This window comes from Rhinatrema bivittatum, chromosome 8, assembly GCF_901001135.1.
Source record: "Rhinatrema bivittatum chromosome 8, aRhiBiv1.1, whole genome shotgun sequence".
Classification (NCBI taxonomy): domain Eukaryota; kingdom Metazoa; phylum Chordata; class Amphibia; order Gymnophiona; family Rhinatrematidae; genus Rhinatrema; species Rhinatrema bivittatum.
This window is the reverse complement of record NC_042622.1, coordinates 217330696-217350277: the sequence shown is the minus strand read 5'-3', so window position 1 is coordinate 217350277 and position 19582 is coordinate 217330696. Positions and strand designations below refer to the sequence as shown.

At 44.6% G+C, this 19582-nt stretch overlaps 1 protein-coding gene across 2 annotated transcripts; it reads right to left on the bottom strand.

Moving 5' to 3' along the window:
* Positions 1-1010: 1010 nt before the first annotated feature.
* Positions 1011-19418, bottom strand: REEP6 (receptor accessory protein 6). 2 transcript variants are annotated; one of them, XM_029613906.1, is made up of 6 exons: positions 18920-19418; positions 9203-9296; positions 7650-7788; positions 7203-7371; positions 6849-6922; positions 1011-1837 (listed from the first exon to the last, which is right to left on the bottom strand). In XM_029613906.1, the coding sequence occupies exons 1-6, from the start codon at positions 19305-19307 to the stop codon at positions 1820-1822; spliced, it is 882 nt and encodes a 293-aa protein (XP_029469766.1). In that variant the 5' UTR covers positions 19308-19418; the 3' UTR covers positions 1011-1819. The 2 variants fall into 2 exon arrangements, with proteins under 2 accessions (XP_029469766.1, XP_029469767.1); XM_029613907.1 differs by lacking the exon at positions 6849-6922 and having other exon boundaries at positions 18920-19416.
* Between the last annotated feature and the right edge of the window lie 164 nt (positions 19419-19582).

Sequence of the window (19582 nt, the reverse complement as noted above, 5' to 3'; positions counted from 1 at the left end):
CCAGTTCTCCTGCGCGGCTTACTGAATCGGCCTGTAAATTTGTGATTGTATTCCAAGCAATGTGATACTAAGGGTGCTTCAGACTTAACTCTTTTTAAACAACTTCTATGTTCTGCTAAACGAACCCTAAGAGATCTGATGGTTTTTCCAACATAGACAAGGTTGCATGGATACAGAAGAGCATATACCACGTCGTCAGTATTGCAATTAGTAAATTCTTTCAAGTAGTATTTTTTAGAATCAGCTGAATTTGTAAAGATCACACAAAACAAGCAATGACCACAACGAAAATGTCCATGTAAATGAGTCCTTGTCAGAGTCTGGAAAGTATCACATTTTTTATCAGGTAAATAAAAAGGACTGACCAGCTCTTTAATATTTTTAGAGCATACATATGAGGTCCTAATTCTTGATTCTTTAAAACAGGGAAGCAATTGTACAATATTGAAATGAGATTTTAATATTTTAACTATACCAGGGGTTAAATTCATGTACTTGGTGATGAAATTCAAACATGTTTCATCTTTGACTCTGATCTGCTTTTGGTTAATAATTGTTTTCTATTAGCAAACCTTGCCCTCTTGTAACATTTCTTCAACAATTTATGAGGATACCCACGTTGCACTAAATCCATACATTTGCTTTGTGAGTGGATTTTAAATTTTTACATCCGAACAGTTCCTGCTAATCCTAAGTAGTTATTTATTTATTTTACAGATTTTTATATACCGGGGCACATAGGTAACATCACCTCAGTTTACATTCAAACATTAATTCAGCATAGCGCTTTACAATATAACATAATAACTGAAAGAATACAATTAAATGCTATCAATCAAGTTGACGTAGGGGAATGGCCTCTGCTATTACTTGCATCAGTAGCATGGGATAATCTTGGAGTTTGGGGACTTGCCAGGTTCTTGTGGCCTAGTTTGGCCTCTGTTGGAAATAGGATGCTGGGCTTGATGGACCCTTGCTCTGACCCAGCATGGCAATTTCTTATGTTCTTAAGTCATTCAGTCTGGCACTAGCAATCTTTCAAAACAAAATCTGTTTCAAAAATTACATTTCAGGGGAACAAAACCCTTTCAAGATGCAGCTCTCATTATCCAGAGAATCAATAATCCATTTACTAGTGTCAGCACTAGCCCACCAATCCTACTCAGCTGTACTGCACCTGGGAAGGAATCATACAGGCCAGGGAGGAGCAGAATGACAGAAACCAGTCTGTAGCTTGGGAATTTCAAGATCACAAATGCCTAAACCTAGGATATATCTTTTAAAGCATTGTTACAACTGCCCCAGGCAGTTGCAGACCTTCAGCATTACAATCACTTGCAGTGTTAATTCTGACTTTAAAAAGCCCTAAACAACAGTTCTGACTTTGTAACATAAGCAGCCAGATGATTTTAAGTACTTCTTAACAGAGGCTGCAAGGAGTGAGCAATCTGGGAGGTAATCACATGGCAAGATACCTTTAGTGAGGCATCGCTTCACTAGCTTAAATATGAAATCTGATTAAATGGTATTCTCTATGCAGTGTTCAGCTAGAGGCTACCAACAAACCTGAAACCAGGCAGCTTGTAGATATTCTCACTTTGAAATTACAATTAATATACAGAGCCCCATGGCTTCAACAGGCCATGGGCATTAAGAGTGTTTTTTTAGAACAGTTTTTTTTTTCTTTTTTATTATCAATCAACAGATGGATTTGTTGAAGTGGTTTGGGGCTTGAAACGGCACCAGTTGAAGACTGTAGAATATTCTGCTCATTAATGATTTAGTCCTCACATGTCCTTTTCCTGTTCGACTGGACGAGTCATTGCTGCTCTGGAGGCTAGAAAAAAAAATAGAGGGGGGGGGAGAGGGATAAAGGTGTATGTGTAAATATGAATAAAATACAAAAATGGTTCTAGAAGAGGTTGACTGCTATCAGCCTAAGGATTCTACTTAGATTGCTAGTTTGTGACTATTGATCTTGCTGCTCAATTCTGCTTTGTTTTAAGCTGAATCAAGAATTCAGTTGTGCTTTACAGCAGCCCTAGACCCCGAATCCTTAAACCGTGTGTGAGGAGCTGTGGCTATATGACATGCCCCTACAAAAGGGCAGAATATCAATCTTTAAATACTTAGAACTCTTTGGACAGTGACTACCTAAAAGCATGGCAGATAAGAAATACAGAATATGACCTTAAGGATAGAAGCACTGCTTATAAACAGACTAAAAACTGCTAATATCAAACAGGGAAAAAACCCCCACAGTTCAGCATGATCCCAGGATGGTGTGAGATTCTATTCCAGTAGGCTCGGGCAGGGATAGGGTGGGAGTAAGTAGTAGGAAAATAGCATAACACCAAACTAAAAAAAAAAAAGCTGTTCCCTGCTTCAGAAATGCAGTAGTAAGTCATTCTCTCCCTGGTCAGGCAGGCGGTGGTCAGTTCCAGGCAGCAGGAAAGAAGGGGCAGGCAGGCAGAGGTCAGTCAGGAGAGGTACTACCTGAAGGATACAGGAACACACGGAGCAACTGGGAATGGCCGACACAGGAACACAGAGATGCTGGAACAGGAGACGCTGCAACTGGAGCCATTTATTCACAGCCTGCAGTGCAGCAGAGCAGTTCAAAAGCAATACAGTCCCCACCATGGGCTGCATCAGGAGGGACATAAAAAGGTATACACCTTACCTCTGTACGAAAGAAACATGTGAAAGAACAGAAGCAACTACAAACAGCATAAAGAGTATTATTCAAAATATAGAGCTGCACAGATAGAAGAACAAGTTGCAAAAAAAAAAAAAAAATACACACACACACGTACGTCCAGGTCACAAGTAGCTGGCAGGATCTCAAGGGGGTAGATAGATTCCAGACTGCTTATTCCAAGCACAAACTGTAGATGTCTAATTCCACCTTAATAATGGTTTGTGGACTTTTTCTCCAGGTACTTGTCCAAACCATTTTAAGTGCAGCTACACTAAGCTTTCACATCATTGAACTCAAAACAGCTACAAAAAGGAGCAAGAAACAGAAGTGCAAATGCAGGACCAAGAGAAACAGTAAAGCTACAAACAGCATCACAGATAAAGCCGCCAAATAATACACACCAGCAATTTTGATTAATTACACAATGGTTTGCCAAAGCAGTTCAACCAGTTAAAGCAATGTTTACAGAACTGTGGGAGAACAGCTGTACAAAATACTGTAACAAGGAAGGAGCATTAAAAAAAAAAAGGCACCAAAGGTCACATGATTCAAGCCAGAGGATTAGTTCACCCCACAAGGCAGCTCCGCTGTGCAGTAGTGCCACAGTGGAGTAAGTGATCCTGCCCAATGATCTCGTGGATCCACCAAGGAACTGAAAGTAGCCAACGAGAAGCAAAGCCCACCTGGAGAATGGGGAGCGAGAACCATCCCTTCCCAGAGCGGAAAACAAGGTGCCTGAAAGGGAACCAACTAAGACTGCCCCTGCAAAGCTAAAATCACCCTTCCCCGAAGGGGAGGGAGAGCACAACATGAACTGGGACATCCTGATCCCAGAAATCCCCCTACTCTTCCTATGGAAATGGGACCCATGAGGTTCTTTCAGTGACATAACCAGTCGCTGGTGGCTGCCTTGTTGGACAGTAAGGCCACCACAGCAATCAAGCATAGAGATGCCAGGGAAATGGTCCAGTTGACTCCCCACTGCATTTTCCCCCTCCAATTCCCCAAGTCCCCTAAGGGGACCTGCAAGGAGTTGTACTGATTGATGGGAATCAGGGCTCCATCCCAAGTAACAAACCTGCCAGGGACTCTGCCATGGAGGCTTCTCCAAGAAGGGGATTCTGAGCATAAGCCAAAATGAGAGGGGGCCCCGTAAAGGCCTATCCCTTCCCAATTGGGGGGGGGGGGGGGGAGAGAAACACAATGATACTACTCCACATCCACTCCAAAAGCAGAGTGAATAGGAGCACATTATCTACAAAGATATTCTAGTGCACCGGCAACTGCAGTACAAAAACATGTGATGTGTTCCACGACGACACACCAGTGGGGCACGAGTAACTGCTTGCTCCTGCTTCTAAATTTGCACCCTGCAACTACAGTGCCTTATACCAGCACTCTGTTGCACCAATGGTGGTGCATACTCACTTAATATTGCAGAGAACATGGGCATAGCCCCATGCCATGGCCTGGCACAAAAGTGCTGGTAGCAGCGGCTATGCACTGTGAAAGAGCATATTGTAAAGAAGTGTGCGATCCATGGTGCCCAATGTTGGTAGTGTCAGACAGCACTCAGGGTGCTTTGAGGCAGACTCTCGCTGGCATCAGCCATGTCTGCAATGCTCTCTCGATGGCACCCTATGGAGTCAGCAGTGCGCACAGCACTCCAAGATGTTAATTGTACCTCTAGTGCCCAAATGGCATCTTCCTATACTATTTGGTAGCTCTCAGTGTTGCCTCCATGGTGCCCACAGAACTTAACTGCATTTTTGACATCCCACCTCAGCCATGGTATGCATGGTGATAGCAGAACCATGGTTTCAACAGTACTTCTGGCTCCTGACTGTGCTGACGGCACTTAGTAGTATCATGCTTGGCAGGGGCTACCTCCATGGCATTAATGGTGCCAACAATTTTGGGCAGCATCAACTGCGACTATGGTACTCAACAGCATCCAGACAATGGATGGTACCCACAGTGCTCAATGGAATCCATGGCACCTATCTCAACAGCATCGATGGTTTGATGACAAGAGGAGCCCTAGGGCATCATGGCGCTCAATGGTGCCCCTAACACATGATGCCCAACAGTGCCCATGGCATAGCCTTAAGGGCATCCAAGGTACTCAATGGTGGCAATGGCATCCATGATGCTCCAGCACCTGATCATTGGTGCTCTGGCATGGATGTGCATGGCACAGAGGGTGCAGCAGCAAAGCCGATTGCTCAGGCTCATGCTTACCTTCCCTCCCAAGAAGACTGCATTGTCAGAGCAAGCTGACAAGCTTGAAGGGAGGCTACATCATCCAGGGCACCAGAGGTACAGATTAACTTGGGCCCATGGAAACTAGTAGTGTGGGGAGGATGAGCTCTCCTCTGCATAGGAACAATCTGGTCCTCTATTCCCTCACTGTTTGAGCCTCTATCGATGCACAATGGTTGGACAAAAAAAACTTCATGGAACTCAGGCAAGTCTCCAGGCCCAGAAGCCTACTCACTGCCAGTCTCACAAGACACCTGACAGAGGCACAAATACAGACAAATTGAAGGAGAGGACAACACAAACTGAAGGTGTAGTAGTATTTACTAAGGAGAAGAAAAACTTTGCCAGCTGCACAGTGCACTAGGCCCGCCATGCTGCTGGCAGGAGGGGCTTGAAAAAGAGGAAAGGAGAAAAAAAAATGAAATATTTTCAGTTCTATGTAAACTGGTGCGATATGTATCCTGTACAGGAGCATCGGTATAGAAAAGTTAAAAATAAATAAATAAATACTGTAATGGAAGGAAGGAAGAGAGAAAACACAAAATAGCTGCTGCAACTCCAGAAGTGTAAGAGCAGTAGCTGTGAAGGAGAGTGCAAGCTGATACTGGGACCACATGGCTCTGTGGAAAACACAAAAACAAAAAAGACTGAAGGGCTCTGTCAGGAAGGGGCGGGGCAGGAAGAGGACTACAGCTGCACATGCTCAGTAGAGCAAGTCGAAAACTCTAGAATCTTTGATCTCAAAGATTGATCTGACATTGCAGAAAGAGTGGGGCCACACTATTTTCTTTGTGGCCAATGCGCAAAGGACAGGCCATGGAGGACACAGCTTAGATGGGGCAAAAAAAAAAAAAAAAAAAAAAGTGTGTTAGTGCTTGTTCAAATAAGGACATTGTCAATATAGCGGATCCATGGGGGGAGGGAGTCAAGTACCAAAAAGGGAAAGCACAAACCCAGATTCAAATTTTGCCACTTATAAACAAGCAATGGAGGTGGCCATGGTGACACCACCCCCATCGCCATACCCTTTGCTCTGTTGATTGTAGCAAGTGAAAAAAAACAAAACACACATTTTTTTTTAGCAAGACACCCCAAAAAAGTAGGTATCCATGAGTTATCCAGGCGTCTGTCCAAAGTATTTTCCACCGCCGGGACTGGTTGCTTAATCTTAGTTTTGATTGCTCGGTTCTTGTCATATGACCCTTCATCCGATTGGACAGAGTCTGGTTTTAAAAAAAAAAGTGTCTGAATCTTCTAAAGTGCTTTCTAGCCTTGAGGTATGTGAAAGCAACGTGTGTAATTTTTGCATCTTAGCTTATATAGGTGAAGCTCTGTGTGTTGAAGAATGCTCTTTATGTAGTTGTCTATGTTCCTTTACATGTTTGTCTCTTTCGTACAGAGGTAAGGTGTATACCTTTATGTCCCCCCCAACTCAGCCTGTGTCAAGGGACTATTGCCTTTGAACTGCTCTGCCTTGCTAAGTCTTTGAATAAAGAGCTCTTCAAATGACTTACTACTGTTTTTTGAAGCAGGGAAGAGCTTTTATATAGTTTGGTTGCACACCATTTTCCTATCACATGCCTCTTTTCACTCCATTATCCCACATTGGGTGGGAGTTATTACAATAATGGCCTGTGGTGGGCAAGTCTGCACTCACCATGGCTTCGGGTTTGGGTAGTGGTAGGGCCGGTACTCATACCATGATGGCTCCAAAAAAAGGTAAACTGCTCACAGCCAACAGAGTACGTGCACGGTAATGTTATGGTGAGGGCACACATGCCCTTCTTTTTAGAGGAAGCCAGTTTAGTTGACAGAGTAGACTGGGATTATGCTGACGAGGGAGTCCTCTCCTGCTAAGAAGTCTTGTACTTTCTATTTTACATACAGAGACGCTGGCTGCTGCCTGCTGGGTTTCTTCTGCTGACAGAAGTGCTTTGCTGCTGGCCAAAGTGTGCAAGACTGGAAAGAATACAGAAAAAAAAAGGGACAAAATTGAAAGAAGAGAGAAAGATGACAAACATTCACTTCATGCAGAGAGCTCTAAATCCACTCCCGGGGCAGCATTAAATACAAACTGCAACCCGATTCCATGTCTGGTTTTCCCCGAGCTCCCCAGTGCTGGTAGACAGGACGGCAGTCTGGACCCCAGGACTGGAGGGAAAGCCCACGACATGGCATGGAGATTTGCAGCAGCAGATGGTCTCCCTGCTACATTCAGCATGCACAGGCGTTTTTTTACCTTCTCTGGTGACAGTTTCAGCAGCACTGAGCACCTGCCCGCTGAGGTTGCTCACCATGCTGTCCACCGCGTGCTGGTGTTTCAGGAAGAAAGGTCGGATGAAGCGACTGTACAGCAGCTGAGAGCCGTTCCAAGAGAAGGGAGCCATGCACCAGAGCAGGAACACACACTGAGGAAAGACGGGATAAAAGATCTTCATGGACTTCTGTCTCCGGCGATGAAGGATGCTGAGGGTGGGGGGGCAGGGTGAGCGCTAACCCCATAAAATTAACAAAACTAGTCTGAACAAACAGTGATGGGCAACATCCCCATTCACAGGGCCCTAATCCAGCAAGGGAAAAATCCCCGTCTATAGCGGGGAGGGCTTCTTCCCTCTCCAACTCTCTAAAATGAGCAGTCCCCCTCCCAAAACAAGAAGAGCCAAAGACTTTCAAGGCCCCTTCACACCTTTCCAACATAGTAAAACGGAAACCAGAAGAGAAAGATGTCCGAGAAGAACTCTGCCACACTGAAGATCCCGTACACAACCCAGTAGGTCAGCCAGATGGTGTCATCCTTCTTATCAGGGCTTTCAATGGCTTTTATCCTGCAGGAGAGGAAAGAACCAGCAGTAATGTCACGTGACCAATAGTGGAAGAATTCCAGAAATGAGCAGATTCACATTTGAATACATACATGTGAGAGAGCGCATTTTCCCCAAGGTGTCGGTCAGCTGGAATCTGGTGTGCGCTCTGCTTGGGATCCCAAACTCTCCTGCCCAGCTCACTTACAGGGCTGACCCAATAAAGCAGCACGGTAAATGGGCGCTCAGGGTCGAGAGCCCGCTTTCCTAATGCACACCCAGGCACGCGATTGAATATTTAAAATGGGGGGGGGGGGGGGGGCCCTCGCACTGCCAAGGCAGGGGCACAGGATAAGTTGGCTGTCAGCGGATTAGGAAAACAGACGCTCAATTTTATGAGGGCCCCCTTTTCCCAACCTGACCGTCGGCACACTTTTTTTTTTCCCCCACTTTGTCCCTCTGACATAATATCACCACGATATTAAGTGCTATTAATTTCGCAGGGGGGTGGGGGGTGTTTGGACGCACTTTTGGATGTGCTAATCCCATTATGGAATAAGGGGTTGTGGACATGCAGTCAAAACCCACGTCCAACTGCATCAGCCTGTCAGCATCTTTATAAAGCAGTGAATGTCTTTATAAGAGAGCTAAATCCACTTACAGATGTCCATCAGCACATAGTAGTCTGTTAGTTTTTATGCACTCCTCTGGGGCCAGAAGGCTTACATACAATACAAAAGCAACAACAACTAACCCCAAAGTGGGCAGCTCTCCAAGAACCGTACACTTTACCACTCTCTAGGCTGCCGAAGGCATAGTTATTCTTTGGTGTGCCAGCCCATGGGAACCGTGGAAGTGGCTTAAGCCAGAATGAGTTACTGAGAGTAGTGATGGATTGATTTTCGTCACTGGGTTTTAAGAGGATACACAAATTTTCTGGGATGGTGCAATGCATCCTGCTTAGACATTGGGAGGGGAAAGCCTGCCATTGAATTAATGTATTTATTTTTATATACCAGAGTTCCTGTATCAGATACAAATCACTTCGGTTTACATTTAACAGAAAAACTGCCCTAGGGCTTACATAATACTGATCATCATCAGTGAACTAATACATTAAGCATATAAAATAAAATTTGTAAAACTCATACAATCAATAAATGCATCTCATAAGAACCTAACAAGAAACCAGATTAAAGTTATTTACAGAATCACTCTATAGACCAAATTGGCCAGGGCATATTAGGGTTTCTCTATTCGCCAGAAGGGTGTTCGGTTGAGCATTTGAGTTCGTTGTAGTTAATGATGATTGTATGGGCAGAGGAGTAATGTGGGAGGGAGGAGGCCTCCTCCAGGTAAGAATGAAGTGTTGAGGGTGCATTTACGGGAGGGTTGCAACAGGGTGCTGGTAAGGAAATGCTAAGGAAAGAGTACTTACGAACTATAGGCTGGATATAAGAAGCCAATTAAGTTGCAGAGTAGAGAAGCACCGTGGCCAAATATGAGATAGAGCGCCAGGGAGCAGATAGAACCTAAGCAAAAAGACAAAAAAAGAAATAGCAATAAAAAGGTCAGAAAATAAGTAAAAAACAAAAACAAAAAAACCCCACAAAAACAAAACCCACACACATTCCATAGCAGGGAAAGGAAGCAAAAGATTGCCAAGCCCCATAAACCAAGGCATTTGAACAGCTTATAAATCAGAATAGCATTTGGGATCCAGCATGGGAGACCCATTTGTGAGTAGTTTTAAGACCCAGCTGCCTATAACAGTCATCGGGAGTTCAGGGGCAGGCCTGAGGGAATAGCCATGCCTTTTCTTATTTGTCCTGAACTTAAGGTAGCATGGATCCAGGTGCAGGGTGCCAGGCAGTTTATAACACCCACAGTGCATGCAGCAGGGTTTCAGGTGGTTATGGGACTCGTTTTGCCACCGAGTGACAGGAGTAAAGAAGATGTGCCAGGTGGTGTCTTATCCAACTTGTGAGGAGGCTGGAATGAGGAATGTAAAGAAGCATTGCTTCATTGAACGGGGGATGATCGTATGGCACAGCCTCCAACGTGGAGGGTCAAAACGATACGGCAAAAGAATGCAAGAAAACCTGGGACAAATCGAGCCTTAGTGGCGGAGAACCACAGGTAAAGCTGGAAGTAAAATGGAAGGGAGAAGGGACAGACAAGAGGAGCCGTGCAGGTCTCATCCGCAGATATAATCTGTGTTTTTATTTATTTTAGTATTTTTATATACACCGACATTATGGCTCTGTGATTAAGGCCTCCTGCAACCTGTTATCCACCACTAAAAGAAAAGGCAACATACTCTACAGAAGAATCTAGGTAGAAAGAGAAGGAAATACAATTGGTGAAGCAAGAGTCTTTGCAGACTGGTTCAGCAAAAGGAAATACAATTTAAAAATAATCCAGAGAAAGTGTACAAGAGCTTTCAAGACCCTTCTGCTTGCAAGTCATCCAATTACATCCCCAATTCATTCACGGCTCACATGCATTTATATGTAATCTAGCTAATTGAAGGTTGACAGAATGAATGAAAATATAACAGGTCCAGCTCATTCACGGCTCAGCTGTACACTTCTATATATAACTGCATCTAGTCAGACCTGATTAATCTGTAATTGCTTTCGTCAGACTGTATTACATAACACCTCATTTGTCACTAATCTCTTCAAGATGTATTGAATAATTGCTTTAACACCATTTTAACAAAACAATTTACAAGGATTAAACGAGTGCCACTGGAGAGGACTGGAATGCCAAAGGCTGCATGAGAACTGGGAGCTTCTCCCACCCAGCCCTGCACTCGGCAGCTCTCACAGGGGTATAAAAAAGCTTTGCAGATCTGAATGCCCATTAGGACAGGAATCCTGAAGTCACGGTAACAGGAGATGGCAAACTGCTCTTACATCTGGGTCCAAAATCCTGGGAAAGGCTTCATGGAAGGTCCCACGCCCACAGATGCAGGTTTTTTTTTTGTTTTTTTGGAGAGGTCGTGCGAGACTCAGTATGTTCCTCCTGCTCCGTTATTGCAGCCTTCTTAGAAAAAGTCGATTCTGCCACAGTCCTTCACTCCTTGCTACCTGGGTTTTTGGAACCTGGCAGGCAGGTACCCAGTCTGAGCAGGCCTCCCTCCACAGGCTCCCCCCACCCCCCAGCATGGTTAGCAGAGGGATCAGTCCGAGACCTCCCGCAGCACGGAGCTATCCAACCACGCCTGCTTTTCTTCAGATCACTCCGGCAGTAATTAGTCTGTAAAACTAAATATGTGGAAATGGGTGGCATTTGATAGTTTAGAAAAAGAAGACACTAGTAAGGACTTTAGAGCCAACATAGAGGCAGGAAGCAAAGTGCACGAGGATTAAGCAACATCCGTCTAGGTCCATATACAGGGACAGATCCCGATATACGGGTCAGGTTGGGAGGACATTAATGGAGTGCCAGTAGGGTGGCAGGGGTTTACAGCAGGTCAGTAATTGAGGGAGGGGAGATGTTAGGTGTGCTAGAGTGGAACAAGAACTGCCATACTGGGTCAGACCAAGGGCCCATCAAACTTGGGATCCTGCCAGGCACTTGGAACCTGGAGTGCAATGGGATACGTAAGTAGTAGATCGATCCCATGCTACTTACACCCAGGGATAAGCAATGGCTTTCCCCCCCCCCCCAATAACTTGTACAAACCTTTTTCTAAACTCAGCTACACTAACTTTTAATTAATCTCTGTAAAACTAATCACATGCAATGAATTCTAAAGCTTAATTCTCCAATTTGTTTTAAAATGTGCTGCTCCCTAGTTTTTAGTTTGAAAGAGTAAACAGCTACCTTGCATTTACCCAATCTACTCCACTCATGATTTCATAGACATCTATCCTGGATTTATCAAATAGGCACGCTAGCGTGTGCCTAGGGTGGCAAAAAGCTGGGGAGGGCGGCAGCAGCCTAGCTGAAGATTTACTGCCTTCCAGCTGTGCTGAGCCTCCTGCAGCACAGACTTCTACAGGGGAGCATTTTGGTAAGGTTAGGAGTGGCTGAATAGGGATCACTGGGGAGGGAAGAGCACTGTTCCATCTATGCACACATGTATGTTGTGAACTCAACACAGCAAAATACAGCACACAAGAACTCACAATATTATTTGCATTATGCTGGCTCAGTGTGCAAAAATTTGAACTTGGCTTATAAAGAGTTGCACAACAGTCACTGTCCAGGGGTGGCAAAATCCTAGATCTGTCCCTGTATCTATCCCATCTCCCCTCCACGCTAAGGAGCCTTAACCTCTTTAGCCTTTCATAGGGGAGCCTTTCATCCTTGCAGTCAGTAACAGATGGAAGGGACAGATTAGTTGTGCTTAAAATGGTACTGAGCTAGGAGGATAGGATTAGAAGCCAGATATGTTTGAGTGGTCCCTGGATTTTTACTGGAGTTTATTAGAATTGCACAGTCCAAATATCTATGGACAGGATTACATAACCACCAAGAAAGAAAGGGGGAGGGGGGAATTGAAGCAAGTTAAGCAATATAACAGGAACCGTATTTTCCCCTCTGCAGACATTAACTTTCCTTCAGGGCCAAGTGTTTTATGTGACTGATAAACACCTAGCTAGAATTTTCACTCTCTCTCTCTTTTTAAATTTTGGGAGTGGTTGCAACATTCATCCATACTGAAGAAAGCAGAATTGAGTGCTTTCACTTTATCTTACTGTAACCCCTGGGTTGATTTATCCCAGATTGTGGATCTACGGGCAAGGCATTAGGTACCCTAGACAAAAAACAAACAAAAAAACAAACAAACTACACCCCACAAATTAATTATGCATTTATAATAAAATTACATGGAAAAAAACAAAAAAATGACAGATAATTATATCACACATAATTATATTTACGTACGCTATGGTGCCAAGCAGAAAACCCTGCCAAAACAAGACATTTAGAACCCATATAGACTTAGGTCTATTGTAGCACATATTGGGTGTGGTCTTAACTCTCAGGAAGCCAGGAGTAGACTGAATTACAATATAGTAAATTCTGATACCAAAACAGCACCAACTGCCAGCACTCAAACAGTAACAACCCTACCTATGAAAAGGCAACACTGCAAATATTACATCAGGCCCAAGAACAGCAATACACCGCCTATTAGAAAAAAAAAAAAAGCCAAAAAACAGAACAAGTCAGGCTGCTATAGAGCCTTACACAGAAGCTACATGCTAGCATAATCTCTCACCTTGGTCACACATGCAGTCTACAGATGCACTCAAATACAGACTAAGGAGACCATAAAGTATAAATAGAAACTTGTAGACAAAAACTGAACTCAGAACAAGCCAGACTCTGTATGCAGTGCAACATTGGAAAAAACAGAATCACCATGCCTCATGCAATCATAATAGTAACACCATACCAATAAAAAGAAATATTTCAAAAACAGCCAACAAAAAATAAAATCTAATAATTAAACTCATATGCAAACGTTTCAAAACAGCAGGATTCAAACAACACTCAATTAAAAGTAAAAGATTACAAGGACTCTCCATACCTGGGAACTTTGATTTCCACTCATGCTGATATTGTCTAGGATAAGTTAGCGGAGACCGGATGGAGGCACGATCTCTCTTCTCTCACATGCTCTGTACACACACACTCTGTCCCTTGGCCCCAACACAGCTACTTTCACACACACAATCTGACCCCCCCCCCCAATACACAAATGCTCTCACATCATTGTGTCCCCCCCCCAATGCACACACAATCTGAAGCACTACACAATTCTCTATTTCCTCAGATGGCGGCCGCTGCTTCCACCATCTCCTTTCATCGCTGCAGCATCGGGAGGCCTCCTCTTTCTCTCATTTATGGACATACGCTTTCTTCGGCCGTGCAGGCACTGCTGCATTTGCTCCTGGTCCTCTTTTCAGCTGGAAGGGCCCAGTCACCATTGCTCCAGATCCTTGCTTCCAGCCTTGCAGAGCCCCTGCCTCCAGTCTCAGATGGGGCCCTTCTCCTTCCCACCTGCAAGGGCCCCCCCCCCCCCCAATTTCCTCTTCCAGCCTACTCACAGGAAGGAGGCCCAATCCCACAGTCCTGTTCTAAAGTCCAGGCTGAAAAGAGCTGGTGGAAGTACCAGGCTGCCGCCTCCAAACCTTTGGCACTCTAGGTGGCTGCCTAGTGCTTCCTCCAGCCCTGTCCACAGGTCATCTGTCAAATACAGTCAGTCAGTCATAGATGGTAAAATGTACCTTGGAATTAAATCAATTAGTTTCCAGGTTTTCCCCACGTGGGAAGGAAAGAACTTTCACGGCCCTGTGCATTGCAAACACTCAAGTCCCAGTTCACAATTCTTGTACACAGCACTAACAGCATTGACAAAATATTAGAATCAATAAGCAGTAAAACCACACAGGAAGCTGCCTTTGGTTTCTAACATTAATTTTACAGATATGAAATGATGAAAATATTCTTTAGAGCGGCTTAGTTCACTTCATAGTGTTACAAATGCTTCCCAAAAAAAAAAAAAAATGTATAACTTCTCAGACTTGTTTAAGTCTAAGCCAATTTTCTCTTCTTTCCTTCCACATGGCTGGTTTAAGGGAATGTTTAATCCTATTGAGATCTGGTGTCCAAATACATGTCTCATATCACCTACCTAATGTTGCATTCTCCTCTGAATTCACCTTTTCCTCAAAAATATTAGGTTGATACTGTTACTCCTTTCACCTTCTCCTCTGGATTGCTGGAAGTTATCCTTCCCCCTAGATACATATGCTCAGGTTTAAAAATAAGGGATAGGGAGTGTGGAAATAAACTCCTATATCCAACATAAGCAGCTCTATGGAGGCATTAAAAAACAAATAGAAAAATCAGGGGACAGTTATGGCATGCTTCCCCTGGGAAGGAAACAGAAAATCCACAGCATACAATGGTGGTCTGAGTAGTTATATTTGTTTAGGCGTTTTATATACCGTCATTCCAAAATATAGATAACAGTTTACAAGATCTGCATACAAATTCATGGCCAGCGAACACATACTGCATGCTTGCATTCACCATCTAGTTTGACACCACATTATGGGCCAGATTTTAAGACTTATGCATGGGCGTAGATTTGTGCGCGCAACCCGGCGCGCACAAATCTACGCCTGATTTTTATAACATGCGCACACAGCCGCACGCATGTTATAAAATCCGAAATCAGCACGTGCAAGGGGGTGCACCCTGATGTGTGCCAAGCCACTCAGCCTTCCTCCATTCCTTCCGAAGTCGTTCCGAAATCGGAGCGGCCTCGGGAGTGAACTTTCCTTCCGCCCTCCCCAAGCTCTATCTAAACCCTCCCCCTTACCTATAACTTAGATGCGCCTGCCTCCGGGCAGGCGTAGGATGCACGCGCCGACTGACGGCCGGCCGACGATCCCGGGCACAGTGGCAAACAGCCACGGTGTCTGGTGGCTCCGACTCAGCCCCACCCCCTTTTTCAAGCCCCGGGACATACACGCGTCCCGGGGCTTGTGCGCATTGCCGGGCCTATGCAAAATAGGCTCGGCGCGCGCAGGAGGGGTTTAAAAGGGTTACGTGTGTAACCCTTTTAAAATCTGCCCCATATATATTTTTTGTTCATAATCTTAAGTATTTTAGAAAGTTACACAATCTATTGTATATTCTAATTCATATTTGTGCATTTTCATGGTCAACTTAAGGGGAATACAGGTTCTAATCCTTCTCAATGTACACCACATTGTTCATTACTTATTGCTTGATCTATTAATATTAATTTATATCACATCATTCTTTGCTGATGTGGTTGTATCAGATTATTGATCTTTTACGTTAAGTCCTACGCTTCTCTGAAGAGCCACGTTTTCAGTTCATGCTTGAAGCTCTATTATGTCATCTGACATATTGACTCTGGAAGGGAGTTCCACAACTCGGGGCCTGCTATGAAAAACATTCGTCTCTTCTTATTTGCATTAGGTGTGTTTTCCCCAAGTTGAAGGTACCACAAGCAGTCCTTTGTTTTGTGATCTTAGATCTTTGTGGTGTGTAGTTTTGAATTGTCACTCCTAATAAACTTGGGCTAATGTTGATGATATTGAAAATTAGAGATAAAAAAAAAAAAAACAACTTTAGTGAATTCTGCATTGTATAGAAGTCAGTGCAGCGCAATCAGCAAGGGGGTGATGTGTTCAAAATGCCTCTGCAAGACCTTAGGAACAAGGAAATTTGAAGTAGCTGTAGTGGTTTTAGTAGATTCGATGGTAGGCCTAGTAGAAGAGAGTTGCCGTAGTCTAGGCTTGAAAATATAAGGGTTTATAAGACAAGTACGGAAGTCCTGAGTTGTTTACAAGGGTTTCAGTCAATGTAATATTCTTAGCTTGGAGTTTTTATTAATTTGTTTATATGCTTATATCAGAGAAACTTGCCATGTGCACTCTTCCGCATGGGGGGGGTGGGGATTACCAGCCCACATTTTTGCTATATGTTTCCTCCCCACCCAAATGGTACATCCTAACTAGGAACCATACATCCTGTATGGTTCCTAGTTAGAGATCTGATGGGATTCTCTACATTACCATCAAGACACAGAGTTAGCATAGGGTTTCACCACACCAAGAGTGCCTTTTTCAGAAGGTTCTGCTCTACCATCATCTGGAGGAATTGAAATAGTCTGCATTGAATAAGCTCATTTCATCTGCTCTGCCTTTCATATACTTTAAATCAATTAACTGAAAAAAAAAAAAAAGCATCCATTCACTTTTAGCTAAATTCTCAGAAAATTCATTCAAGAGAAAACCTAATTTTCTCCTGTTGAGACTCGAGCCATTTGCTTTAGAAATACACACAGGACTTCAGATATATTGGCTGGGCTAAAAATCAAGCATGTAAATGTAATATTGCTTTTGTGGTCCTGTGCTTTACAAAAATACCAGTATTAAAGTGAAAATTTTAGGGCTGACCCGGGGGTCTAGTGGCAAGGCTGTGTGCTGCCATGCAGAAGACTTGGATTTGACTGAGTGTAGCTGTTGCTCTTTTAGACAGGCTGGGAATGCTACAGAGATAGCATGCACAGCTCCTGGGAGAAAGTCTCAATCGCTACACAATAGCGACACTTAGCAGGTTCCAGACAGGAAAGTTCAGGAGTTGTGCATGAAGGGTCATGGTGTCATAGCTCCAATAGATCAAGACCATCCCAGCATTTGATATCAACAGGGAAACGTGTGCCTTCAGATTCCCAATAAAAATAATAGTTAATGTGCTAACAAATCCACTCCATGGCTTAAATTGTCACATGGCAGGTAAACAGACAGGCCAATGCAATACAACACGCTCAGCCTAGCACACAGCTTGCCGCAAGGTTTGACGCACTACAATAACTCATGTTATAATGGGATCGGCGTGTCCTAAACATGTCTAGCTAATAGCCTCATCTACATGGCATTTCCATGTGATGAACGCTATTAGCTATTACCACCAATGCAAAAAAACCCCACACCATGTGCCTGAGATGCACATTTAAACATACAAAATTTAACACAAGCCCAGAGCTGGTGTTGTCTTCACACGCTCCAGGCTGCCACAAAAAAGCCCAAAATACTAAGTAAGAGGAACCACAGGAAGCAGCATGGAAAAAAAGGAGGGGGGGGGATCTTTTCGGTGCTCAGGTTAGGAAAACGGATGCTCAATTTACGAGTGCCTGTTTCCCTAACCCATGGAACTTTCCTAACTGGTGGGTGCCCGACGGCATGAATGAGCTGGGAATTCACAATTTATCCCTAGGGTGTCCTTTTTAGCCCAGCAGCTTATTTGCTTACTGCAACAGGTGTCTAGGAAAGGGGGGATGTACGTGCATTGAAAAAACATACACCCAGTTTGGACATCCATTTTCAACCTTGGTATTGCAATCAATCTGAAATTGCTCTCCTTGAAATATTTGCAAAAAAAAAAAAAAAAAAAGTTACACTTTTCAATATTAAGTTAAAGATTTCTTTGGGAATTCCAGCAACAGGATATGCATTTAAAGCTTAAAAAAAAAAAAAAGTGTATCTTTACAAAGTATTAGGCTCAGACAAAAAAAAAAAAATGGTACCAAAACATTGTCACTGTATAAACTCTGAATCATAGAAAACCTTGGCCATATGCAACGTGGAGCTCATGTTAGCCATTCCATCCAGAACAGGGACAGGTACAAGGGAAGAGCAATAGGTGTACCAGGATGTTGTGAGGGGCAATAAGAGGGAGATACCTATGTAACCACAAGGTCACCTGACAAAATCATACTAGCTGCTACACAAACCTTAGGTGGTGACACATGACAGAATATCTACAGAGAACTGAGACGGCTAGATCATCCACAGCCAGTCACCTGAACCTTGCACTCACAGTGCCCTCAACAAGCTTTACCAGGGACAAAACTCATTTTTTGGGAAAGAAATTGCTACGATAGGTTTCTAAAAATTACCATATTCTCATGCTACATTTTCTCTATCCTCAACTCTGGATTAATAAGCACGGCCAACAGACACCCTCTCCTCCACGAAACCACTCTCATTTAATGGGGGTCTGTAAAAGACATTCTCTGCTCCTGGAAGGGACCACGAGGGCGGCAGACCCTAGACCGGGGCTGCAGAAATCGAGCTCTGGTTACCTTGCTTTTCACCCAAACCCATTCAATGAGTGCTGCATATAGTAGTGCTTCAGAAACTGTAAACAGAGGCACTAAGTACCACCAATACGGCAAGAAACTAAACACGGTTAAGGCGTTCGGGCGAACAGTTGCCAAGCACGTGCACGAAGTGCGGGCGGAGAAGTTGTGTGGCTTTCAGAGAGGGCCCCAGGCAGGATCGGGTGCAGAAAGACAAAGAGCAGGGGGCAGGCAGCTTATCGCTCGCTCCCACGGTACCTCGGAGCCATGCTTAAAGTTACCTTGCCTGCAGCTGTTGCTCGTAGTAAATATTTCCGTTTTATAGCGGAGAGAAACCGAGCGGCTCCAGCGGTTCTCCGTAAGACTAAGCAGAGCTAAGCGGCAACTTTAGGCTAAAAGAGGCTTATCGCGCCGTTTACAGAGGTCTTACTCCGCCATTTCCAGATCACCTACCTCCCTCCCCTCCCCTCGCACTCTCTCACAAACTCACGCCCGTCGCCCCCTCACCTGTGGCCAGGTAACTCCTCCTGATGCCCGTTCTCGCCTCCACCTTACTCAACAGACTGGCGACCAAGTTGTTGCCGTAAAGAAAGGCCTGGAAGCGCTCCCTGCAGGACGACATGCCGACAGCTTGTATGCCCGGGGGACTGCGGTCGCGGCCGGCTCCCTCTTCCCTGCGGATCCGGCTTTCTGCTGACACCAGCAGCTCCGGCAGCCTCCAAGCCGCTTTAGCGCTGACCCCGCCCTTCCACCTGCCGGGGGCGGGGCCAGGCTCCTGTCTACCAATGGGCTGAGGCCTTCTGGGGCAGGTGAGGGGCTCAGGTGGGCGAAAAGGAGCGAGCGAGTGCCGAGGTGGATTGTCCAGGATCTCACATTCAGGCAAAGGGGCAGGCATTAATCCATCCTGGACCAGACTTCAAGATGATGTGTGTGTGTGTGCGTGCTTGATTCTTCGGGACAAAGGGAATGTAAATTTGAATTCCTTCAGCCTCGATGCTCTTTTAAGTCAAATACGTTTGTGGCAAAATCCTGTAGCAAACGCGTGAGGTACACAATTGGCAAGTGACGAGCTTCAGCGACGGCCCCCCCCCCCTCTAGTGGTCAGAGGGCAAAGTGCAGCTTCACCTTACCCTTCCTGCTTGGCCTGCAGTAAGCCTCTTCTGCAAATTG